Source organism: Gopherus evgoodei, chromosome 2 (assembly GCF_007399415.2).
Source record: "Gopherus evgoodei ecotype Sinaloan lineage chromosome 2, rGopEvg1_v1.p, whole genome shotgun sequence".
NCBI classification, from domain to species: Eukaryota; Metazoa; Chordata; order Testudines; family Testudinidae; genus Gopherus; species Gopherus evgoodei.
In genome coordinates, this window is record NC_044323.1 from 12,223,621 (window position 1) to 12,243,690 (window position 20,070).

Sequence of the window (20,070 nt, forward strand, 5' to 3'; positions counted from 1 at the left end):
ACATGCAGGGTGCAGTGGCTCCTGAGCTTTTCCAGCTTTTACTGATGGATTATTTGAGACTTTCTGCATCTGGTAGCTCTGCTGATTGCACTCCCCTAGAAGGAAACTGTTTGTCGATCCCCAGAAGCCCAACTTGCCTTTAACCACTCGAAGAGGGCTTTTACCTCAGTGCCCTGATCTCGCCCTGTCATGTACAGTAAAAGTTGATCATCCATCTTCTCCACTGTGTAGGAAAGTTTCCCTGTATAAATGTTCAGTTATGTCCATGTTGATGTCTATACTGAATTTAATGTATTTTTAACATATAGTTATAAGGAACTGTGTTAATTTAGGTAATGTGGCTAAAGAACCCTGTGATTCAAAATGAAGTCTGGACAGTTAACAACTCCGACTCCATATTTGTCACATTTCTTCTTGTCACTTGTGGCAGGAAGGAGTAACGGTCACCAGGGGTCCCGTTCAGACCAGTTCAAACCTGGAATGTTCGCGCCATAAAATATATAAAAGGACTGCATGCCCTAATCGATGGGTTGTTCATCTGAGAGGCAGTCGGTGTCAGATTTGTTTGTGCATTCTTCGAGGATCACCTCTATGGATCAAGAGCTACCCCATCGATCAGTCGTAGGTCCAGGATTCGATGAACCTGAGCTGCAAGGACAGATATCACCATTAGCTACCTAATCCAGACCAAGGGCATCAGTCATGACACAGTATAGTTTTGAGGTGTTTTTTTTCAGGGTTTATTCTGTTGGAAGTTATTGCCAAAGGAGTTGTGAGGGACCAGACTTCATGCCTACCTTTCTGAGGCAACCACAATTGCAATTTATCACTTTTATCTAGATTGTGATTCCCCTTTCCCTTTCCTTAATAAATCTTTGTGTTTTCAAAGAATCTCTCTCTCTGTCTCTTCTTTATACACAAAATGGGGAATAACTGTCTAGGGAGTAGGACTGCAGAAAAAGATCTAGAGGTAATAGTGGATCACAAATTGAATATGAGTCAGTCGTGTGATCCAGCTGCAAAAAAGGCTGATATCATTCTGGGGTATGTTAACAGGAGTGTTGTATGTAAAGCATGGGAAGTTTATCTGCTCTACTCAGCACTGATGAGGGTTTAGCTGCACTTTTGAGTAAATATCTGGACGCCACACTTTAATAGAGATGTGGATTAACTGGGGAGAGGAGAGCACCAAAAATGATGAAAGATTTAGAAAACCTGACCTATGAGAAAAGGTTAAAAAACTGGCTATGTTAGTCTTGAGAAAAGAAGACTGAGAGGGGACCTCATAACAGTCTTCAAATATGTTAAGGCTGTTATAAAGAGGACTTTGATCAATTGTTCTCCATATCCACTGAAGGCAGGACAAGTAGTAGTGGGCTTAATCTGTAGCAAGGGAGATTTAGGTTAGATATTAGGAAAACGTTTCTAACTATAAAGATAGTTAAGCGCTGGAATAAGCTTCCAGGGGAGGTTGTTGAACATCCATAATTGGAGGTTATTGACAACAGGTTAGACAAACACCTGTCAGGGATGATCTAGGTATACTTGGTCCTGCCTCGCTGCAGGGTTCTGGAGTAGATGACCTCCTGAGGTCCCTTCTAGCCCTACATTTCTATGATCCTTCATGTACTAGAAATGGGACAGCAGGTCTAGTGTAAGGCCTAAGGTATGAACTAAAGTCAGGCCCTGTTGATTTAAAGCAAAGTTAGCAAGAGTAAAGCTATAAGCAAAAGTCAGACCCTGTCACAAAACGTGTCTATTTGCAAATTCACAGAACCTGGTGGAAGCAGAGTTGGTATTGCAAAAACATTCCTATGAAGTGGTAGGCATAGGACACTCATGTAAACACATTCCAGAAGGGTAGTACCAGAACACCCCGATACCAAGTATGGCATAAACACACTCCCCAAAGATAACAGGGACACACTAACCCCTCCTAAAGATAAGATCAGGATGACGGCGTGATAGAGATATTTTGTTCTAACCAACAGGTACAAGGTAAAGGGTGGTAACTAACCACATCAGAGGGACAATACATAACTTGTTTGTATCAGTATGTAAAGAGGGGTCTTAGAGAGGGAGTCGTCCAGCCGAGGGGGGAATGGAAAGTCTGCCATTCACAGAGCTGAGTCCATTTGTAATGGGCATACCTGTCCATGTAACTGTAGACATTGATCCAGGGAGCTTGGACCATGATTCGTTAACAATAAACCAGGCCTTCCTTACTGAATGGAGTCTGTGGTTTTCTTGGACAATTGATGAGAGCCTGCTGTACAGGCTGTCTGGCCAGAGCCAGTGCAGCACGCAGAGAGAATACACACACACACAGAGTCAACAATCGATGAGTCTAAGAGCTTGCCTTGTCTCAAGCAATCAGGAAATGAATGCAAATAGAAAAATGTATATATTAAGGCCAAATTTTTCAAATGTGGGTGCCTAAAGTTATACAGCCAAATTTATATTTAGGCACCAAAATTAAAATTTCTGGCTCTTTTTGTCTTTCAGAACTGCTGGACAAGTTCCCATCCTTTTATTTCAATTCCCAAATATGTATTTAGGTGCTTGACTTCAGACAGTTTTGAAAATATTTGATCTAATCCTTGACTAAATGGCATGTTTGTCTCTTAAAATATTTTGCATCAGGATACGCTCTGAAAGCTGATATCTGAAACAGCCTTACAAAATGGTTGCCTGGTTCATTCCGTTCAGTAGTATTTTCTCTCATGTAATTTAAATAACTATGGTTTGATTTTACAGGTATGTGAGCCTATGTTTACCCAGTATGAAGGGTCTGTTTCTTCAGATTTTCAGGCTACTCAGATCTATAAAAGTTATATCAGTAATCCCAGGTAAGAAGCAATGATTCTTGCTATCTGGCTCTCAGCAGTAAATGTTTTCTCTCTCTTATTCCTTCACTGTTTTTGTTTTCAATCATTCTGTCACTTTTTATGTATGGCTATCCTTACATGAGCAAAATCCTTAGTCTTAAAAGTATTCAGAATATGTCAAGTACTGAAAACAATTTTGGGAGAAAATGAGTTTAAGCACTAAGGCTGTTGTTGCTGTTACTTGATCCAAAACAAAAGCTAATAAGAGTTTTGCATGAGTAAGAACTTCAAGGTTATACCCAAATCTGCAGTTGAAATTTACATACTATTTCTTTTAGCAAACACTATAAATAGAAATAATTCACTACAATACACACACTGAGAACAGGTGAGTGAAGGTAATATATCAATAAAATATATTTTACAACATTGATCTGTGAGCACAAGTGAATATTTCCCAATACTTCTAAAACTGGGAAGCACCCTGTATCATATTGGGGCCTGGTACCAATCACTGTATTAAAGTTGATTAACACTGTTGTTTAACCCCCTGTTTTCAATTGCGTTTAACTTTGCCAAAGTGTAATTGCTCAGGCAGATGTTTTCCACGCTTTGGCTGCTGTCTCATGTTGATTTTTTTTTTCAAAATATAGGTAAAAGTTGTGCTGCTGTTTTCAAGAGCAAGATTTGTGAAAAATAGGCAGTCTGGACAATATTAATAAGATTTTCCAGCCATGTTTATGGAGAGCTCTTGCTGTCTGCATGAAAATTTGTTCTCATTTGGCTAAGTTATAAGTGTCAGGAAAATTACCGTTTGCACATATGCTGTAGGAATTGTTAGTCTTGCTCCTAAATTCTCTGAACATTCCATGTGTTCCGTACTCATTGAGCCTGCTAAAGCAGCCACACCAATTTAAACCTCTGAACAGGATGCAGAGAAAATGGATCTTTTTCCTCCTCTTACCCCCAACCTTTGGCCTCAGTGAAAGAGGATAGGAGATTATGAGTTCTAATCTCCTGTTTTCTACACACTGGTGTTAATAACTCCATGCCCTTCATGATCCCTTAATATTGAGCAAGCCCTTATACCCCCACACCAGGAGACAGCCAAGTGCTAGTTTCTGATCATCTACCCATTTTATAGAAAAAGTAAATGCACAAGGTCATATCTGACATATTTACAAATAATGGAATCCATACCTCTAATAAAGCAGACAGAGGGTCTGACATATCTATGTTCTTCGGTATGATTTCTGGACATTCAGCACATTTGAAAATCAGGCCACTTATTTAGGTGCTTAAATATGGATTTCGACATTCATATTTGAAAATCTTAATTTTTTTATTATAGGTCTCATTGCGCATGGAAGTAGTGTTGACTATCTCTGTCATTTCAGAATTGTTACCGATAAAGCTTTTAATTCTGTTGTAAATGTATGCTGCAACAGAGATAAGTGCTTTTTTAAAAAAAAAAATCAGACTGGTTTTCCTGCCTTCACCACACTGAGTACAAAGATTAAAATTAGCTCTCATTTTTGTGGGGGAAACTACCATTTCCACAAAAAATTCAGAAGAATAGTAATAAGGTTTGGGTTTTAAAAATCCTCAGTGTAGTTTGCCATTAGTTTTGCAGATGATGAGACTGTTTTTGCACAGATCTTCTCTAACGCTTCTATAAGTACCGTATTTAAGGATGGGACTGCTGATTGAATATGGAAAATAGATCACTACAATCTCCAAGTTTGTGCACTCAATACCTTTTACATGAATGCAAAATTCACTTGCAAAAAAATCATTAAAAAAACCCCTCCAAATTCTAGTGTTTATACTCACAGCCCTAACGCCTTCATAAAGTCTATGTATAGTAAACAATATCCTAACACACCTTTAATAAATAGTGACAAATGTCTTAAAATTGTATATTAAACTTTTATTTTCAATATGCATTCTGAATTCCAGATAGAAAAGCCATTAAAAATTCTGAATTATTACTGCCCATTGATTTGATTACTTCGTGCCTCACTATGTACCTGTAACTTATAATTAGCAACTTTTTATTTCCTTTGTCTTAAATAGCTTATCTTTTTAAAATGGTGGGCCCTGTTATGCACTGTCTTCTCAGACAAAACTCTTTGAAGTCTGTAAGAGTTTTACCTTGATTTAAAAGTCAAGATCAATAAAACACAAACTACTTGCTTAAGTTTAAGCACATGCAAAAGTCTATCCTTATTCAGCAAAACTCCAACGAATGTGCTTGCATACTTTGCCAAATCAGGACCTTGGGGAGTGAGGATCAGCCTCAGAGGGAAGTAAAAAACCAAGGTTAGTGAGAAAATTACAATAAAACTAAATTATTCCCAGTCCTGTGTTTTACTGTACCTCATTTTATGGTATAGAGTTGTAAAAATATGTGCAGTGCATGTGGGCCCTGTTTACATAATTGAAGCTGTGGTACATAGTCAAATGGGCCTACATATTATTTTCTCTTCTCACACTACATTTTGTTCAATTTTATTTTTCTAGAACTAAAGGTCGTCGTAGATGCACTTTTCCTGTCTATTAAGAAACTTGCTGATGTGATGATCCTGACCGTTTTCTGCTTGAGTGTTTTTGCCCTTGTAGGCCTCCAGCTCTTTATGGGTAACTTGAAAATGAAATGTGTCCGTAACAATACTACATTTGATCAGAAATTATGTGATGTTCCCAAGATGAATAATGTAAACGAGTCAGGTAAACTTTTGTTCTTTTTTCCTTTAAATAAGAGTCTATAATGCAATCGCAATGTTTGATTTCAGCTCAAGTAGACATACAGAGATAGCTTTAATCTACTTAGCTCGGGTCCCACGACAGAGAAGCCATGGCAATGTGCGCTTCAGCATAGGTTAGCCCCGCAAGTAATTACCCAGGGTTCTGAGCAGGCTTGTACAGCTCATGTTGAAATGCTTGCTGTCTCAGCTTCACTGCACTGCTCTGGGACTAGAGCTAGCTAAATTAAAGCTAGTATGGGTGTATTTACTAAAGCTGCAGTCGCACCCAGGAACTGCAGTATAGACATATCCTTATCTGTACATGTTTGTTTAAACTTACATGTTATAGTTAATGTTGAAAATATGGTTGAATAAAAATTCTCACAACATGGCTTATTCTTCAACAAACTGAAAGGCCAGGGAGATAAATGCCTATAGAATATTCAAAGAGGGCAGCTACACTACAAAGCATATGTGTGCCCAAGCATGGGTATGTATAAAGGAACTGGGTTATGGGAATTGCCATTTTTAGAATCATAGAACTGGAAGGGACCTCAAGAGGTCATACAGTCCAATCCCTTGCGCTCATGGCAGGACTGAGTATTATCTAGCCCATTCCTGATAGGTGTTTGTCTAACCTGCTCTTAAAAATCTCCAATGATGGAAACTCCACAGCCTCCCTAGGCAATTTATTTCAGTGCTTAACCACTCTGACAGTTGAGAAGTTTTTCCTAATGTCCAATCTAAATCTCCCTTGCTGCAATTTAAGTCCATTGCTTCTTGTCCTATCCTCAGAGATTAAGAAAAATAATTTTCTCCCTCCTTGTAACAACCTTTTACATACTTGAAATCTGTTATCATGTCCCCTCTCAGTCTTCTCTTTTCCAGACTAAACAAACTGGCCATCAGGAAGTTTAGACTTTAAATTAGACGAAGGTTTCTAACCATAAGAGGAGTGAAGTTCTGGAACAGCCTTTCAAGGGGAGCAATGGGGGCAAAAGACATATCTCGCTTCAAGACTAAGCTTGATAAGTTTATGGAGGTGATGGCATGATGGGATAGCCTAATTTTGGCAATTAATTGATCTTTGACTATGCCCAATGGCCTGTGATAGGATGTTAGATGGGGTGGGATCTGAGTTACTACAGAGAATTTTTTCCTGGGTGTCTGGCTGATGAGTCTTGCCCACATGCCCAGGGTTAAGCTGATCTCCATATTTGGGGTCAGGAGGGAATTTTCCTCCAGGGCAGATTGGCAGAGGCTATGGGGGAGGTTTCGCCTTCTTCTGCAGTGTGGAGCACCGGTCACTTGCTGGAGGATTCTCTGCACCTTGGAGTCTTTAAACCATGATTTGAGGACTTCAGTAGCTCAGACATAGGTTAGGGGTTTGTTACAGGAGTGGGCGAGTGAGATTCTGTGGCCTGCATTGTGCTAAAGGTCAGACTAGATGATCATAATGGTCCCTTCTGACCTTAAAGTCTATGATTCTATTAATCTTCCCTCATAGGTCATGTTTTCTAGACCTTTAATCCTTTTTGTCGCTCCTCTCTGGTCTCTACAATTTTTCCATATCCTTCCTGAAATGTGGTGCCCAGAACTGGACACAATACTCCAGTTGAGGCGTAATCAGCGTAGAGTAGAGCGGAATAATTATTTCTTGTGTCTTGCTTACAATACTCCTGCTACTACATCTCAGAATGATGTTTGCTTTTTTTCAACAGCATTACACTGTTGATTCATATTTAGTTTGTCATTTCCCATTTTGTATGTGTGCAACTGATTGTTCCTTCCTAAGTGAAGTACTTTGCATTTGTCCTTATTGAATTTCATCCTATTTATTTCGGATCATTTCTCCAGTTTGTCCAGATCATTTTGAATATTAATCCTATCCTCCAAAAGCACTTTACAACCCCTTCCAGCTTAGTATTGTCTGCAAAAATGTATAAATGTAATCTGTAATCTGATTGCCATGACTGTGAACCACCAAAAACTACTCTCTGGAAACAGTTTTCCAACCAATTTTGCACCTACCTTATAATAGCTCCATCTAGGTTGCATTTCCCCAGTTTGTTTATGAGAAGGTCATGTGAGACAGTATCTAAAGCTCTACTGAAGTCAAGATATACCACATCTACTGCTTCCCCCTATCCACAAGGCTTGTTACCCTGTCAAAGAAAGCTATCAGCTTGGTTTGACATGATTTGTTCTTGACAAATCCATGCTGATTGTTACTTATCACCTTATTATCTTCATGATGTTTGCAAATGGATTGCTTAATTATTTGCTCCATAATCTTTCTGAGTATATAAGTTAAGCGGACTGGTTTGTAATTCCCTGGGTAGTCCTTATTTCCCTTTTTATAGATGGACACTATATTTGCCCTTTTCCAGTATTCTGGAATCTCTCCCGTCCTCCATGACTTTTCAGAGATAATCACTAATGGCTCAGATATCTACTCAGTCAGCTCCTTGAGTATTCTAGGATGCATTTCATCAGGCCCTGGTGACTTGAAGACATTTAATTTGTCCAAGTAAATGCACTAGGCATTCACAGGCTTCAGAAATGTATGGTGCACACTTAGCTCAACTTAAGTAGAAAAAGACATACTCCTCTGCTATTTTGCCTTTTTGGAAACCTCTATCTCTTATTACCTATGGGATGCCCTGTGGCATTATTCCAGGCAAGAATCCTCCCACAATGGAGTTGAGTTGATGAGCTATATCTCCTCGACACTCTTAAAGAGGGCAGCACTGAAGCAGATTTTTCATTTGGGAAATGAGCTGCCAGGCTACCCTTCAGCCCATGATTAACAGAAATGTAATTTTAGAGAAAAGCCAGGTAAAAAGGGCACACTGTGCCTGGTACCTTTCCAACCATAATTGCATATCATTTATAGATCAAGAGATAATATTTCTAGGTGATTGCGCTTTTGCCTTTTAAACTACCACATACCACTCCTGTCATCTAGCCTTTACAATCTAGATATCTCACTCTTGTCATCTAGGTTGAACAATCTATATACTGGCTTTTGATGCATATGAAGGAAGACGATCCCACTCGTTATCAGAGATTAATTAAAATCTTGCAATCATTCAGATAGAAGGATAAAGGTCTCTCTCCAGGCATGCAGATTGCCTTTTTGAGGAATAGCTGGAAGGAGCATAAGACTGACATTTCTGTGCTTATATGAGGACAAACAGGGACATATGCTGTTTATTGATCAATTACTAGTGAAGTTTCAAAGCAAACGGTAGTACCCACAGATTGTCAGAGAAATGTAGCTTTATATAGTAAATTTTACAAAGGAGATTCTCAGACATATGTGCACGTACAGCAAAGAAATGTATATTTCCTCTTGATTTTTTTAAAAAAAAATTAATACATAGATTATGATATGTATTGTGTATACACTATTCACTTGTTATTTGTGACCAATCACATTAACTTTGGAAGGTACTTACAAGAAAGTAACCTGTGATTTTATAATCCTGTCATTTTAACAATAGATATCTGCTACAGAATGAATAATTCCCAGGATATATTACTGTGCGGCTGGAAACCTGAGTAAGTACAGCTAACATCCATTTTTAGTTCTTTCTTTTCTTTGCTATTTTTGTTGTTTTGTATTTGGCTGTAGACAAACTACACTGTAAGCTTCCTGGAAGCTGTGATTCCCTTTCACTTTGGGGGAAGAGTGAGGCTGCATAATAAGGAGAATGAAAAATCCCATTTAAGAAAATGATCTTGTAGTCTATTGTTAAACATTGGGGATGTAGTGAAGATAAGTGGTCTGAGAAAGTGGGAGATGGAGGTAAAATTATAGTGGTAAAGCTGGTCATGGGTCTGGAAATTTAAAGTGCAAAGTTTGTTACTTGTTTGTAGTCAGTTCCTAGCACTGACTTCCTCTCTTGATAGCTCACTCCAAAGTCTGTGTCTCCCCTTCCAAGAAGGGCCTTCCTCTTGTATAGAAAAGCAAAAAACCATTATTCTTTCCAAAGACCACTCTGTGTCTTAAGTTATTATGTCAGTCCATATGAAGGAGGGCATAGCTGAGTCTATCCATTCCCCTCTTCAAAACCCCTTTGTCAGGTGGTGGGCCCAGGACCCTGTTTTATTTATATATTTACATTTTATTCACTTGAGGAAATTCAGCTCAGTGCAGAGGCCTCTAGCAAGCACCATATACTGTTTATTATTTTAATTGCAGTAGTCCCCCAAGGTTCCATTCAGGATTGGAGCCCCATTGTGCTAGGTACTGTACAAGCACACTGAAAGACTGGAGGTTTTATGTAATATCAAAATTATCAAATGTGGATCCAGAAATAGGTATCTTTTGCATGGATAATAGACTTGGAGATGAGGGGGGGAACCACCTTGATAAATTACACTTATTTTGCTGCTGCACTATGTGGCTTGACTGACATCTTACACACATTATAAAATATCTGACTTAGGAGGGAATGAATAGTCATGAAGACTCTTTTATATGTACTTGTAGGGCTTTACAGACCTGATTCACACCGTGCTGCCAGACTTGCAGCTTCAGGGAACACCTTGGTCATGAGAGTGGGTGGGTGTTCACCTCACAGACACTAAGCTGAAATGTTGATGTGATTATCACTATTCTTGCTCCCATGCCATGTGGTGTGAAATACAAGCTGCTGTCCATTGACACATGTAGCCCTTCTGCCAGGTGGAGTCGGCAACAAACAAGGGCCAGGTTCAATATCTAGAGGTTCGTACAGAAGAGAATCAGCTTGAGCTCCCACACAGTTATCTGGGAAAACTTAACACCACCTTGGGAGCCTCTAAGGAGTCATACTTCCCTGTTCACAGCACTGAGTCTGTGTAAAACTAAAGAGAACTTTTATTAAAAGGGAAAGGGAGCCAAGCATTAATTTGGGAAAACACCACAACCGGATTCAAAAGCATATGATGCCACAGTGGATTGGGCAGTGTTCTTTGTCTCAGTTTCCCACCTTGCAGTGGGAAAGTCCGATGAATGAATGTATCTTTAACACATCACTCCCCTCTCCCTCTGATGCACCTCACTCACAGCTGACTGTCCTTAGTTAGCAAAGACTCAAAGTTCAGGGGTGCATTCACAAGGGTTCATCCGGGAGCGGGCATCAACCAAAGTCTCTGCAGCTGCTTCTGCAGTTTTCTTACAGCGGCCACTACTGTTTCTCTACCACCACTGGCTACTGCCTCCCTGCTGCTGCTTCCATGATGTCACATTCTGAGGTCTTGCCACTTAACCCAGCTCTTAGTGATTGCACCTCAGTGATTTCAGCAGGCAGTGAGGAACCTCACAGCAAATGTTGTCTCTGTGTTGTCTTTCACTCTCCCCACACAAGATCTAAGCTTACTCCCTAGACTTGCTCTGCAGTGAGGACAGCTCTAGGAATCACCAACCAGAAACAAGGACTTTCAGTTGAGTCTAATCATCTCTGTCATTAATCACTGGAGAGGGACAGATGAAATGGTGCCTAGCACTCTCTAAGCAAAGTTCAAACCACCAGGTAGGAACATCTGTCTCTACCCACTCTCATCTTCACTGGGATTGGACATCCCTATCCTCTGTTTAGCAAGTGAGGTTCAGTTTAGGGTGACCCCTCAATAAGAGCATGGTGAGCACAGTTTTGCTGTCCTTTACCCATACAATAAGGATAACAACATTTTGTTATCCCTGCATTTGAATACTAGAATGATTCGTAACCCCAAACCAGCCAAAATTGATCATTTTCACAAAGCAGTACCATTTACTGCACACCTAGGCAGAGCAGGCATATTTATGTAAACATAGTCCGCACTTGAAGTCTTTTCTTCCAGCTGATCACTAGATGTCAAGGGAGAGCTCATTCAGACCCTGCTTACACATGTGTCTCTGTGGTGGTGATAACTTGAGCTGCTTGAAGAATTAGGTTGTTTCTCTTTTCAGTACAGCTCTGGTTTGGGCACATTGTAGGCTCTCTTTCCTTCTCCCTCTACCCAACTGTTTAAGATCTAATCTTCATCCCATCATCCTTCCAACTCCCTCCACAAATATTCATGCCTAGAAGTTTCATATTCCTTGCTTCTCCTGGGCTTGTATACATCTGTCCCAGCTGGCATTTGAGTTTGGGGAAGGTGTGGGTGGGTGTATATTGGAAGAGAGGTGTGGAATCAAACTACATCAGTGGTTAGCAATATTTTTTCATTTGTGAACCCCATAAAATGTCAAATGAGAGATGTGGACCTCTGTAGAAATCTTAGACATAGTCTGTGGACAACAGGTTGAAAACCACTGGGCCACATATTAAGTCTTGGATCTTGTAGTAGGAGGTCCACCACATGACTTACCAGGGAATCGGAGATTTGAATGACACTTGATGGCAGAAATATATTTGAGGAGGAGGATGTGAACTTTCAGATGAACTAAAGGAGTGTGTATTTGAGATTGTGTGCTTGGCGCTTTCAGGAGCAACTTAAACAATCTGATATGTAAGGAAACCAGTTCTACATGGAAGCCATGTATAATATACTGTCTCTTCTGTTATTAGTAAGAAATGTCCAGAGAACTATTCCTGCCAGAAAATTGGGGACAATCCTGATTTTGGCTACACAAGCTTTGATCATTTTGGCTGGGCCTTCCTCTCTGTTTTCCGTCTGATGACACAAGATAACTGGGAGCGTTTATATCGACAAGTAAGTATTTTAACTGTTAAAATGATAATTAAGCAAGCCAGTCATTCAGTCTAGTATGATGTCTATGCTGAAAATGTTGTAATACACTATTTTATTTTTTAACATTTTTGTAGTCACATTTATTTAAAAAAACATTTTAAGTATTAGGAAAGTACAGACCAAAACATTATCAGAACTGGTTCAGCCAAGGGCAATGCTCTAAGCCTTTGTCTACACTTGCACATATTCTCAGGTAGTTGTCTGCGTATTGCTAGTGCATGTACCCCATACCTGCGCCAAATATCCATATACATTCTCCATGTATCCAACATTCATACTGCCATTTCAGGAATGGTGTCTCTGAGTTATATGCATCACAGGAGATACTCCAGGAACTGCCTTACTGTGTATTGCTGGTACCATCCGCTGCCTTCACACATTTGGTGATGGCAGCTCCTGCTTCACCAATGATGTGGTTCTGCTCCAGCTACTTCTTGCAAAACAACTGTTCATGTGGGAAGTACTCAATACACAAGCTAGTGGACAGAATTGGGTCAGAACTTTTTGACACACCGAAGATGGCTGACCAAGAGAGTGAGTGACAATCCACTGTAGTCCCATGGAATAGATGTTGTGACTGCCAGTATTGCCATGGTATTCCCATGGATGGACTGCTGCTTCTGATCAGAACTAGCATGGTGTGGTGGGATTACATTGTTTGGAAACCTGGGCTGATGACCAGTGTCTTTGGAACTTCTGAATGAGGAAGCAGACCTTCATGGAACTGTGCGAGCTTGCACTAATCAATCCTGCAGTGCCAGACCACTTGTTTTCAAAAACCCATACTAGTGCAGAAGTGGGTGGCTATTACCTTTTTGAAGCTGGCAATACCTGATAGTTTCTCATCAGTTGCAAACCAGTTTAGGGTTGGGAGTTCTGCCATTAGGGTGGTAGTTGTATAGGGTTGGCAGGAAATCAGTACTGACATTTATCCACAGGTAGCTGACATAACCCAACTACCAGAAATTATAACTGATTTCAGAAAATGGGGTTTCTGAACTGTGCAAGTGCAATTGACGGCACCCACATCTTCATACTTGGCCCACCGAAGGAGGCGAGTAAATATTTAAACCGAAAATGTTACTATTCACTCATTCTGCAAGGTATAGCGGACCACCGGGGTCAGTTTATGAATGCCAAAGCTAGACACACAGGAAAGGTTCATGACTCCAGGGTACTCAGGAGATCAGGATTGTACTGCAGGGGCTTGTAGTGGGGCAGCTGCCCCACTCCTGGAGAACAGAGGTTAAAAGCAGCAAAGCTAGGCTGATTGGGGAGGCAGCCACAGCTGTGGCCATGCCCAATCAGGGCCCAGCTGGCCCTGATAAGAGGGCTGTGGGCCAGGAGCTGAGAAGTCTCACTCTAGCCCTGGAGTGGGAAGAGCTAGCTGCCTGGGAGGAACTGGAGCAGTGCTGGGGAATAGGGCAAGGGAGCTGGGGAGCTCCAGCCTGGTAAATCTCCAGACTGCAGGCCTTGATGAAGGCCTATGAAAAGATACCGGGACTGCAGAGGGGCAGCCTGGGGAGAGGCAAAGACAGCAGGTCCTAACCCATTGCCAATGATGAGTGGCCATGACAGACTGTAGTCTGCCCCAGTGAACGGGGGTTAGATAATGACTGGCAGTAGTCACTGAGGCAAGGTGGTGTTAGAGGGTGGGGGGTACCCCTGGGAGGGGAGACCCAGAGCAAGGGGGTACTGGCTGGGGCTGAACCCCAGGGCAAAGGCCACCAGGGTCTGGGAGGGACACAGGGTCTGAGGCAGGTGAGCCACCAGCCAGCAGAGGGTGCTTCAAAGCTGGAAAAGAGTTAATTCCCAAGACGACCAACAGGAGGTGCCGCACCAGTGAGTCTTGACCTTGCTACAAGGGTAAGAAGGGACTATTTCCCAGAAACTACATGGTTCTCTACAGCATTCCTGTGCCAACTGTTATTTTGGGGGACCATGTATACCCACTCCTAACTTGGATCATGAAGCCATACCCAAAATCAGTGACTCACCCAGAAGGGAACTCATCTAGAGACTGATTAGGACAGAACAGGTTTCCAAAGCTTGTACAGGCAGCCACCCTCATGCCCATATTCCTGGTTCCCCTGTAAGGGTTTTCAGGTGTTATTGGAATGTTTTGTGCTGCGAGTCAAGCAGGCTGCTCCCGGTCAGTTGGGGGGAGGAAGGGTTGTATCCTCCACCTCAGCAGCAATCTGAGCAGCAGCTGGAGGAGGAGTAGCAGGAGCAGGATGTGGTGCCAGTTCCCAGAGAGGAGCCTCAGCCATAGTGGCAGTCAGGTCCTGAGTTCATTCTGCCACTAGCTGAATGAGTGATTGCATCTGGGCATGATTCTGTTCCCTTTTGGCAATCTCCCATTCCTTCTGGGTGTACTGCTGTTCCCTGTGGCTTGTGGATTCCTGCTGCAGAAACAGGTTTGTTAGTGCCTCCTCCAGCCGAAGAGTCTGATCCTCCTGTGCCCTGAGGAACTCAAACTGCCCCTGCTTCCTTCTGTGTATGTCAATAAGCAGGTCCTCTGGGTCCTTTTCCATCTGCCTCTGCTACCTTTGGGTGCTGCTCCTTCTTTCCTGCAGGAATGGTTTCCCTCTCGGCAGTGGCAAGTCCTGCTAATTCAAATACAAAACAACATCATATATCTATTTTCCCTTGAAGGAAGCTAAGAAATCCCCCCATGAATTGTGTTGCTGAAGTCCGCACTGTTGATACCTTTTAGCAATTCAGGAATGTGACTGTTACGCTCCCCTTCATTCTCAGAAAACTTTTGCAGCCTCCAAGGAAGGAGCATAGGCTAATAATGGTAAGATGCCTGTAGTAACATTTTTAAAAATTACGGTGCTTCCAGGGGCTATATTACCAGTTACTTTTTTCAAGGCTGATCACCATTTGGAGAACATAGCAGTTTTCAAGGTATGGAATGGAAAAGAGAGGTGACTTTCCAGTCCTGTGGAGGAGATTTGGCCATCTATACCAGAGAGATGTTACTGCTAATGGATACATCTCTACTTATTGCTGAATGGAGGGATGTGGTTGGCTATGAAGTTGAGCCAAGCACAGTTGCACAGCCTTTAAATCTGAAGAATCAGCTTAAATTTCAGCTAAATCAAACATTTGCTGAAATATGCTTACAGAACTGGAAAGCAATTCAAGAGGAAGGCAGTGGAAGAGGAAAAATGATCCACTAAGAATAGCTAACCACCCCCTGCATCACCAGAAAATCCAGCTTCTGTGTCCAGTGAACAGCAGTGATAGGGACAGGGAAAGAAAGAGTTACACCACATTTTTATTTTGTGCCCTGAACTTTCCAATGAACACCACAAGCCACTCGCCTCTCCACTGCTAAGGGACTTGGCATTGTATCTGTACAACCACCAGAGTGGAACCTTCACCCACTCCCTATTCTCCCGGCTTTTCCAGAGTGGCTTTGAGTGGGGAGAGGACAGACACCAGGGAGTGGGAATAGTACAAAATATTTTTAATTTTCATAGGGAGAAAAGACTGCAAGGATGTTCCTTGGATCGCCTTTTTCTTCCCAGATATAAGGGGGCCTGCACCTAACACCCCCACCGCACACCTTCCATGTGGCTCCTGTTCATAGGGAAATGGGAGAATATGGGAGTAGGGGGGCTGGAACTTTGAACAGTTGTGTTTTCTACAGCTGTCCTATCCCCAACAAGTCTCTCTTCAAACCCACCTCCCTCCCACACTCTCCCCTGGACAGCATGACCCTGTAACTATTGTTGCCAGTGTGCTGGCTGAGAAATATGCAGGCACGGGGCACAATGACAGTGCATTAATAATCTTTGTTATATCTTCCACTAGATGTGCAATGGTGGTTCATGGGAGTTCAATAAAATTTTAGGTGTCTCTTGTTCGAGTGGCATGGAGCAGGGGCAGGGTGACAGTAATGGAGCACCAGAACAAAAGGGGATATTGGTGGGAAGAGAGTTGGGGAGTCCATTGTAAAACTTACAAGCCTCAGATTATCATTCCTGCCCTGGCTCTGGGTCCTCCCTGGGTTCCTCAGGGTGGCTTGCTCAACTAGCTCCTCCAGACAGAGGTGCAGAATCATATGCTCCTTTTCCTCCAGGTCTCCCAGAGCTTCCTCCACAGTCCCAGCTGCATCCTCAGCTTGCCTCTCATCGGTGTACTGTTATCTGACGAGGCCAGCAGGTTTGAGGTGGTTGTCATGAGCCACTTCAGGCTCTGTCCTGGGAGCTCTAGAGAGCACCTGGTCCAGCTCATTGCAGCATGGGCTCTGTCATAATATTTTTCCCAGATTTGGACCTTAGCGTCCAAAATATGGGTATTAGCATGAAAACCTCCAAGCTTAGTTACCAGCTTGGACCTGGTAAAGCTGCCACCACCTAAAAAATTAGTGTTTTGGGGCACTCTGGTTCCCCCAAAAACCTTCCCTGGGGACCCCAAGACCCAAATTCCTTGAGTCTCACAACAAAGGGGAATAAACCATTTCCCTTCCCCCTCCTCCTTCCAGGTGTTCCCTCCCTGGGTTCCTGGAAAGATACACAGAAGCAAGCTCCGTGAATCTAAACAGAGGGACTCCATCCTCTCTATTTCCAGTCCTGGAAATACAAGTACTGAGAGAGAGAGCCAAGCTCCCCCCCCACCCCTCCTTCACCCAGAGGGAATGCAAAGTCAGGCTAGTAAATCTAACACACACAGATTTCCCCCTGACTTCTTCCTCCCACCAATTCCCTGGTGAGCTACAGACTCAATTCCCTGGAGTTCCCCACTAAAGAAAAACTCCAACAGGTCTTAAAAAGAAAGCTTTATGTAAAAAGAAAGAAAAATACATAAAAATGGTCTCTCTGTATTAAGGTGACAAATACAGGGTCAATTGCTTAAAAGAAATATGAATAAACAGCCTTATTCAAAAGAACACAATTCAAAACACTCCAGCAACTACAAACACGTAAATACAAAAGAAAAAAAACAATAACCCCTATTGTTTTATGATCTTTGTGCTCACAACTTGGAAACAGAAGATTAGAAAGCAGGAGACAGAAAAATCCTTCCCATAGCCGAGAGGGACAGACACAAGACAAAGAACAAAGAACTCAGACACAAACTTCCCTCCACCCGGATTTGAAAAAGTCTTGTTTCCTAATTGGTCCTCTGGTCAGGTGTTTCAGGTTACTCCTTTCCAGGTGAAAGAGACATTAACCTTTAGCTATCTGTTTATGACAGGCTCAAAGGACAGTCCCTCCCTTAGAGGCTGTTCAAGTCCTTTACCTTTCGGTACAGGAGCCTCAGGTGCTTCATACGTTCCCAGCACTTGGCCAGAGTCTGCTGAATGCATGCCTTCTCCACCTCCATGGAATCTTCTGGTATCTGTGAATGTTCCTGCCACTCCAGGTCCTGTCATGGAGGATAGTGTATTCTGATCACATGTTGATCAGCACCCTTGTGTGCCTGGCAGACCAAGTGGCTGCTTTTGGAACATGATCAGTGTTCACCTGTACTGATCAAGAGTGCACTGGAAAACTTTTTTAAAGTGGTCAGTGCAGCTCGCTACTACCACTGGCAACAGGGGCCAGGGACCTTGATACAATGGGTAAGGGTCAGGCTAAAAAGGGTTCAGTGCACTGTGAGAATGGGCTATTGAAACTTGGGACTTGGTACATGCCCCTTGTCCCCATCCACACTACATTGTAGCACTTGTATGGGGCTAAGCCACATTAGAAGCTTGTGCATACCCACACCCCTCATGAATGCTAGCTTTCATTCACTGTACTCTCCTTCAGACATGTGCTTCAGGGGTTAAGATGTGAACAATCGTGGAGGGGAGTTATGGCACAATGACTCCAGGTGACTGGAGGGTAGTTTTTTTAAAAAAGGCTTCAGAGGTGATCCTGGCAGTTATAGGTCAGCAAGTCTAGCACAGTACCAAGAAAATTGTTTGAAACTATAGCAAAGAACAGAATTATCAGATTCACAAATGAACATGATTGTTGGGGAAGAGTCAACATGTTTTTGTAAAGGGAAATCATGCCTCACCAATCTACTAGAATTCTTTGAGGTGGATCAACAAGCATGTGGGCAAGGGGGATCCAGTGGATATAGTGTACTTAGATTTTCAGAAAGCCTTAGACAAGATCCCTCACCGAAGGCTCTTAAGCAAAGTAAGCTGTCATGGGATAAGAGGAAAGGCTCTGTCATGGAGATAGGAAACAAAGGATAGGAATAAATGGTCAGTTTTCAGAATGGAGGTAAATAGTGGTGTCCCCCATGTGTCTATACTGGGACAAGTACCGTTCAATATATTAATATATGATCTGGAAAAAGAGGTAAGCAGTGAGATGGCAAAGTTTGCAGACAATATAACATTACTCAAGATGGTTAAGTCCAAAGCTGACTGCAAAGACTTATAAAGGGATCTTACAATACTGGATGGCTGGGCAACAAAATGGAAGATGAATTTCAGTATTGATAAATGCAAAGTAATGCACACTGGAAAACATAATCCCAACTATACACATAAAACGATGGGGTCTGTAGCGAGGCAGTGTAGCTCCCCTCCCCCTCAGGGAGGGTTGAGCCCCATCAGTCATCCATGGGGGTGGGGCCACTGAGCGGAAGTCCTGCCCCTCAGAGGGTGAGGCGGCGACCCGGAAGAATAAAAGCCGGGCCCCAGCCTTCAGTTGCAGGTCTGCCACCGGCAGGAGCAGACGTGTCCACTGACGCCCGCAACTGGGAGGCTGTCCGAACCAGAGGCCAAGACCAGGAGCTGCCAGAGCTACCTCACCCCTACTACGACGAGGAGCTGCCGATGCATTCTCGAGTCCGCTACGACGAGGAGCCGCCAGAGCTGCCTCACCCTTACTACGACGAGGAGCCGCCAGAGCTGCCTCACCCCTACTATGGCCCCGAGGAGCCCCCAGACCAGGCTTGGCCTGCATTCCCCAAGACCTTACCGGACCTGCCGCCCAGCCCAGATTGGGAGGAACTGATGGTCCTGGGCGTCCCCGGCACAGAGGCCCCGGACCAGATAGGAGTAGAGAGGATGCTAGGAAGTAGCCTGGGGGAGCCTGACTCCAGTCAGGCCGCAGAGCTAACCTTGCCAATGTCAGTGTGTTTTGGTCAGGATCCCCACTGACCACCGGTAGCGGTGACGGCCGCTACCAGGGCCCCGGGCTGGAATGCAGAGGAGTGGGTGGGCCTGCGTTCCTCCTGCCACCCGTAACCAGGTGGCAGACAGCCCCTCTTCCCAACTGAAGAGACCAGAGCTGTTTATAACTGTATTTGGTGCCCCGCCCGAACCAAGGGCTGGGCCCCTTTTGACTCTGCCACTGCTCTGCCCTGCCCCACAGGGCCAGAGCTAATTGTAACCGTGTTTGGGGCTCTGCCCTACACCAAAGGCCAGAGCTGATTGTACTGTGTTTGGTGTCCCGCCCGAACCAAGGGCTGGGCCCCTTTTGACTTTGCTACTGCTCTGCCCTGCCCCAAAGGGCCAGAGCTAATTGTAACTGGATTTGGTGCTGTGCCCTGCTCCAAAGGCCAGAACTGATTGTGCTGTGTTTGATGCCCCACCCGAACCAAGGGCTGGGCCCCTTTTGACTTTGCTACTGCTCTGCCCTGCCCCAAAGGGCCAGAGCTAATTGTAACCATGTTTGGTGCTCCGTCCTGCTCCAAAGGCCAGAGCTGATTGCAACTGTGTTTGGTGCCCCACCCGAAACAAGGGCTGGGCCCCTTTTGACTTTGCCATTGCTCTGCCCTGCCCCACAGGGCCAGAACTGCTCGTTACTGTG

The 20,070-nt window shown here is 43.3% G+C and overlaps 1 protein-coding gene across 1 annotated transcript in view; it reads left to right on the forward strand.

Moving 5' to 3' along the window:
* LOC115645405 (sodium channel protein type 5 subunit alpha-like) overlaps window positions 1-20,070 on the forward strand; it is a 120,909-nt gene that overhangs the window by 15,712 nt on the left and 85,127 nt on the right. The window contains 4 exon segments of the mRNA XM_030550005.1: window positions 2,758-2,849; window positions 5,352-5,558; window positions 9,082-9,139; window positions 12,118-12,262. Of these exon segments, the coding sequence (XP_030405865.1) occupies window positions 2,758-2,849; window positions 5,352-5,558; window positions 9,082-9,139; window positions 12,118-12,262 (502 nt within the window).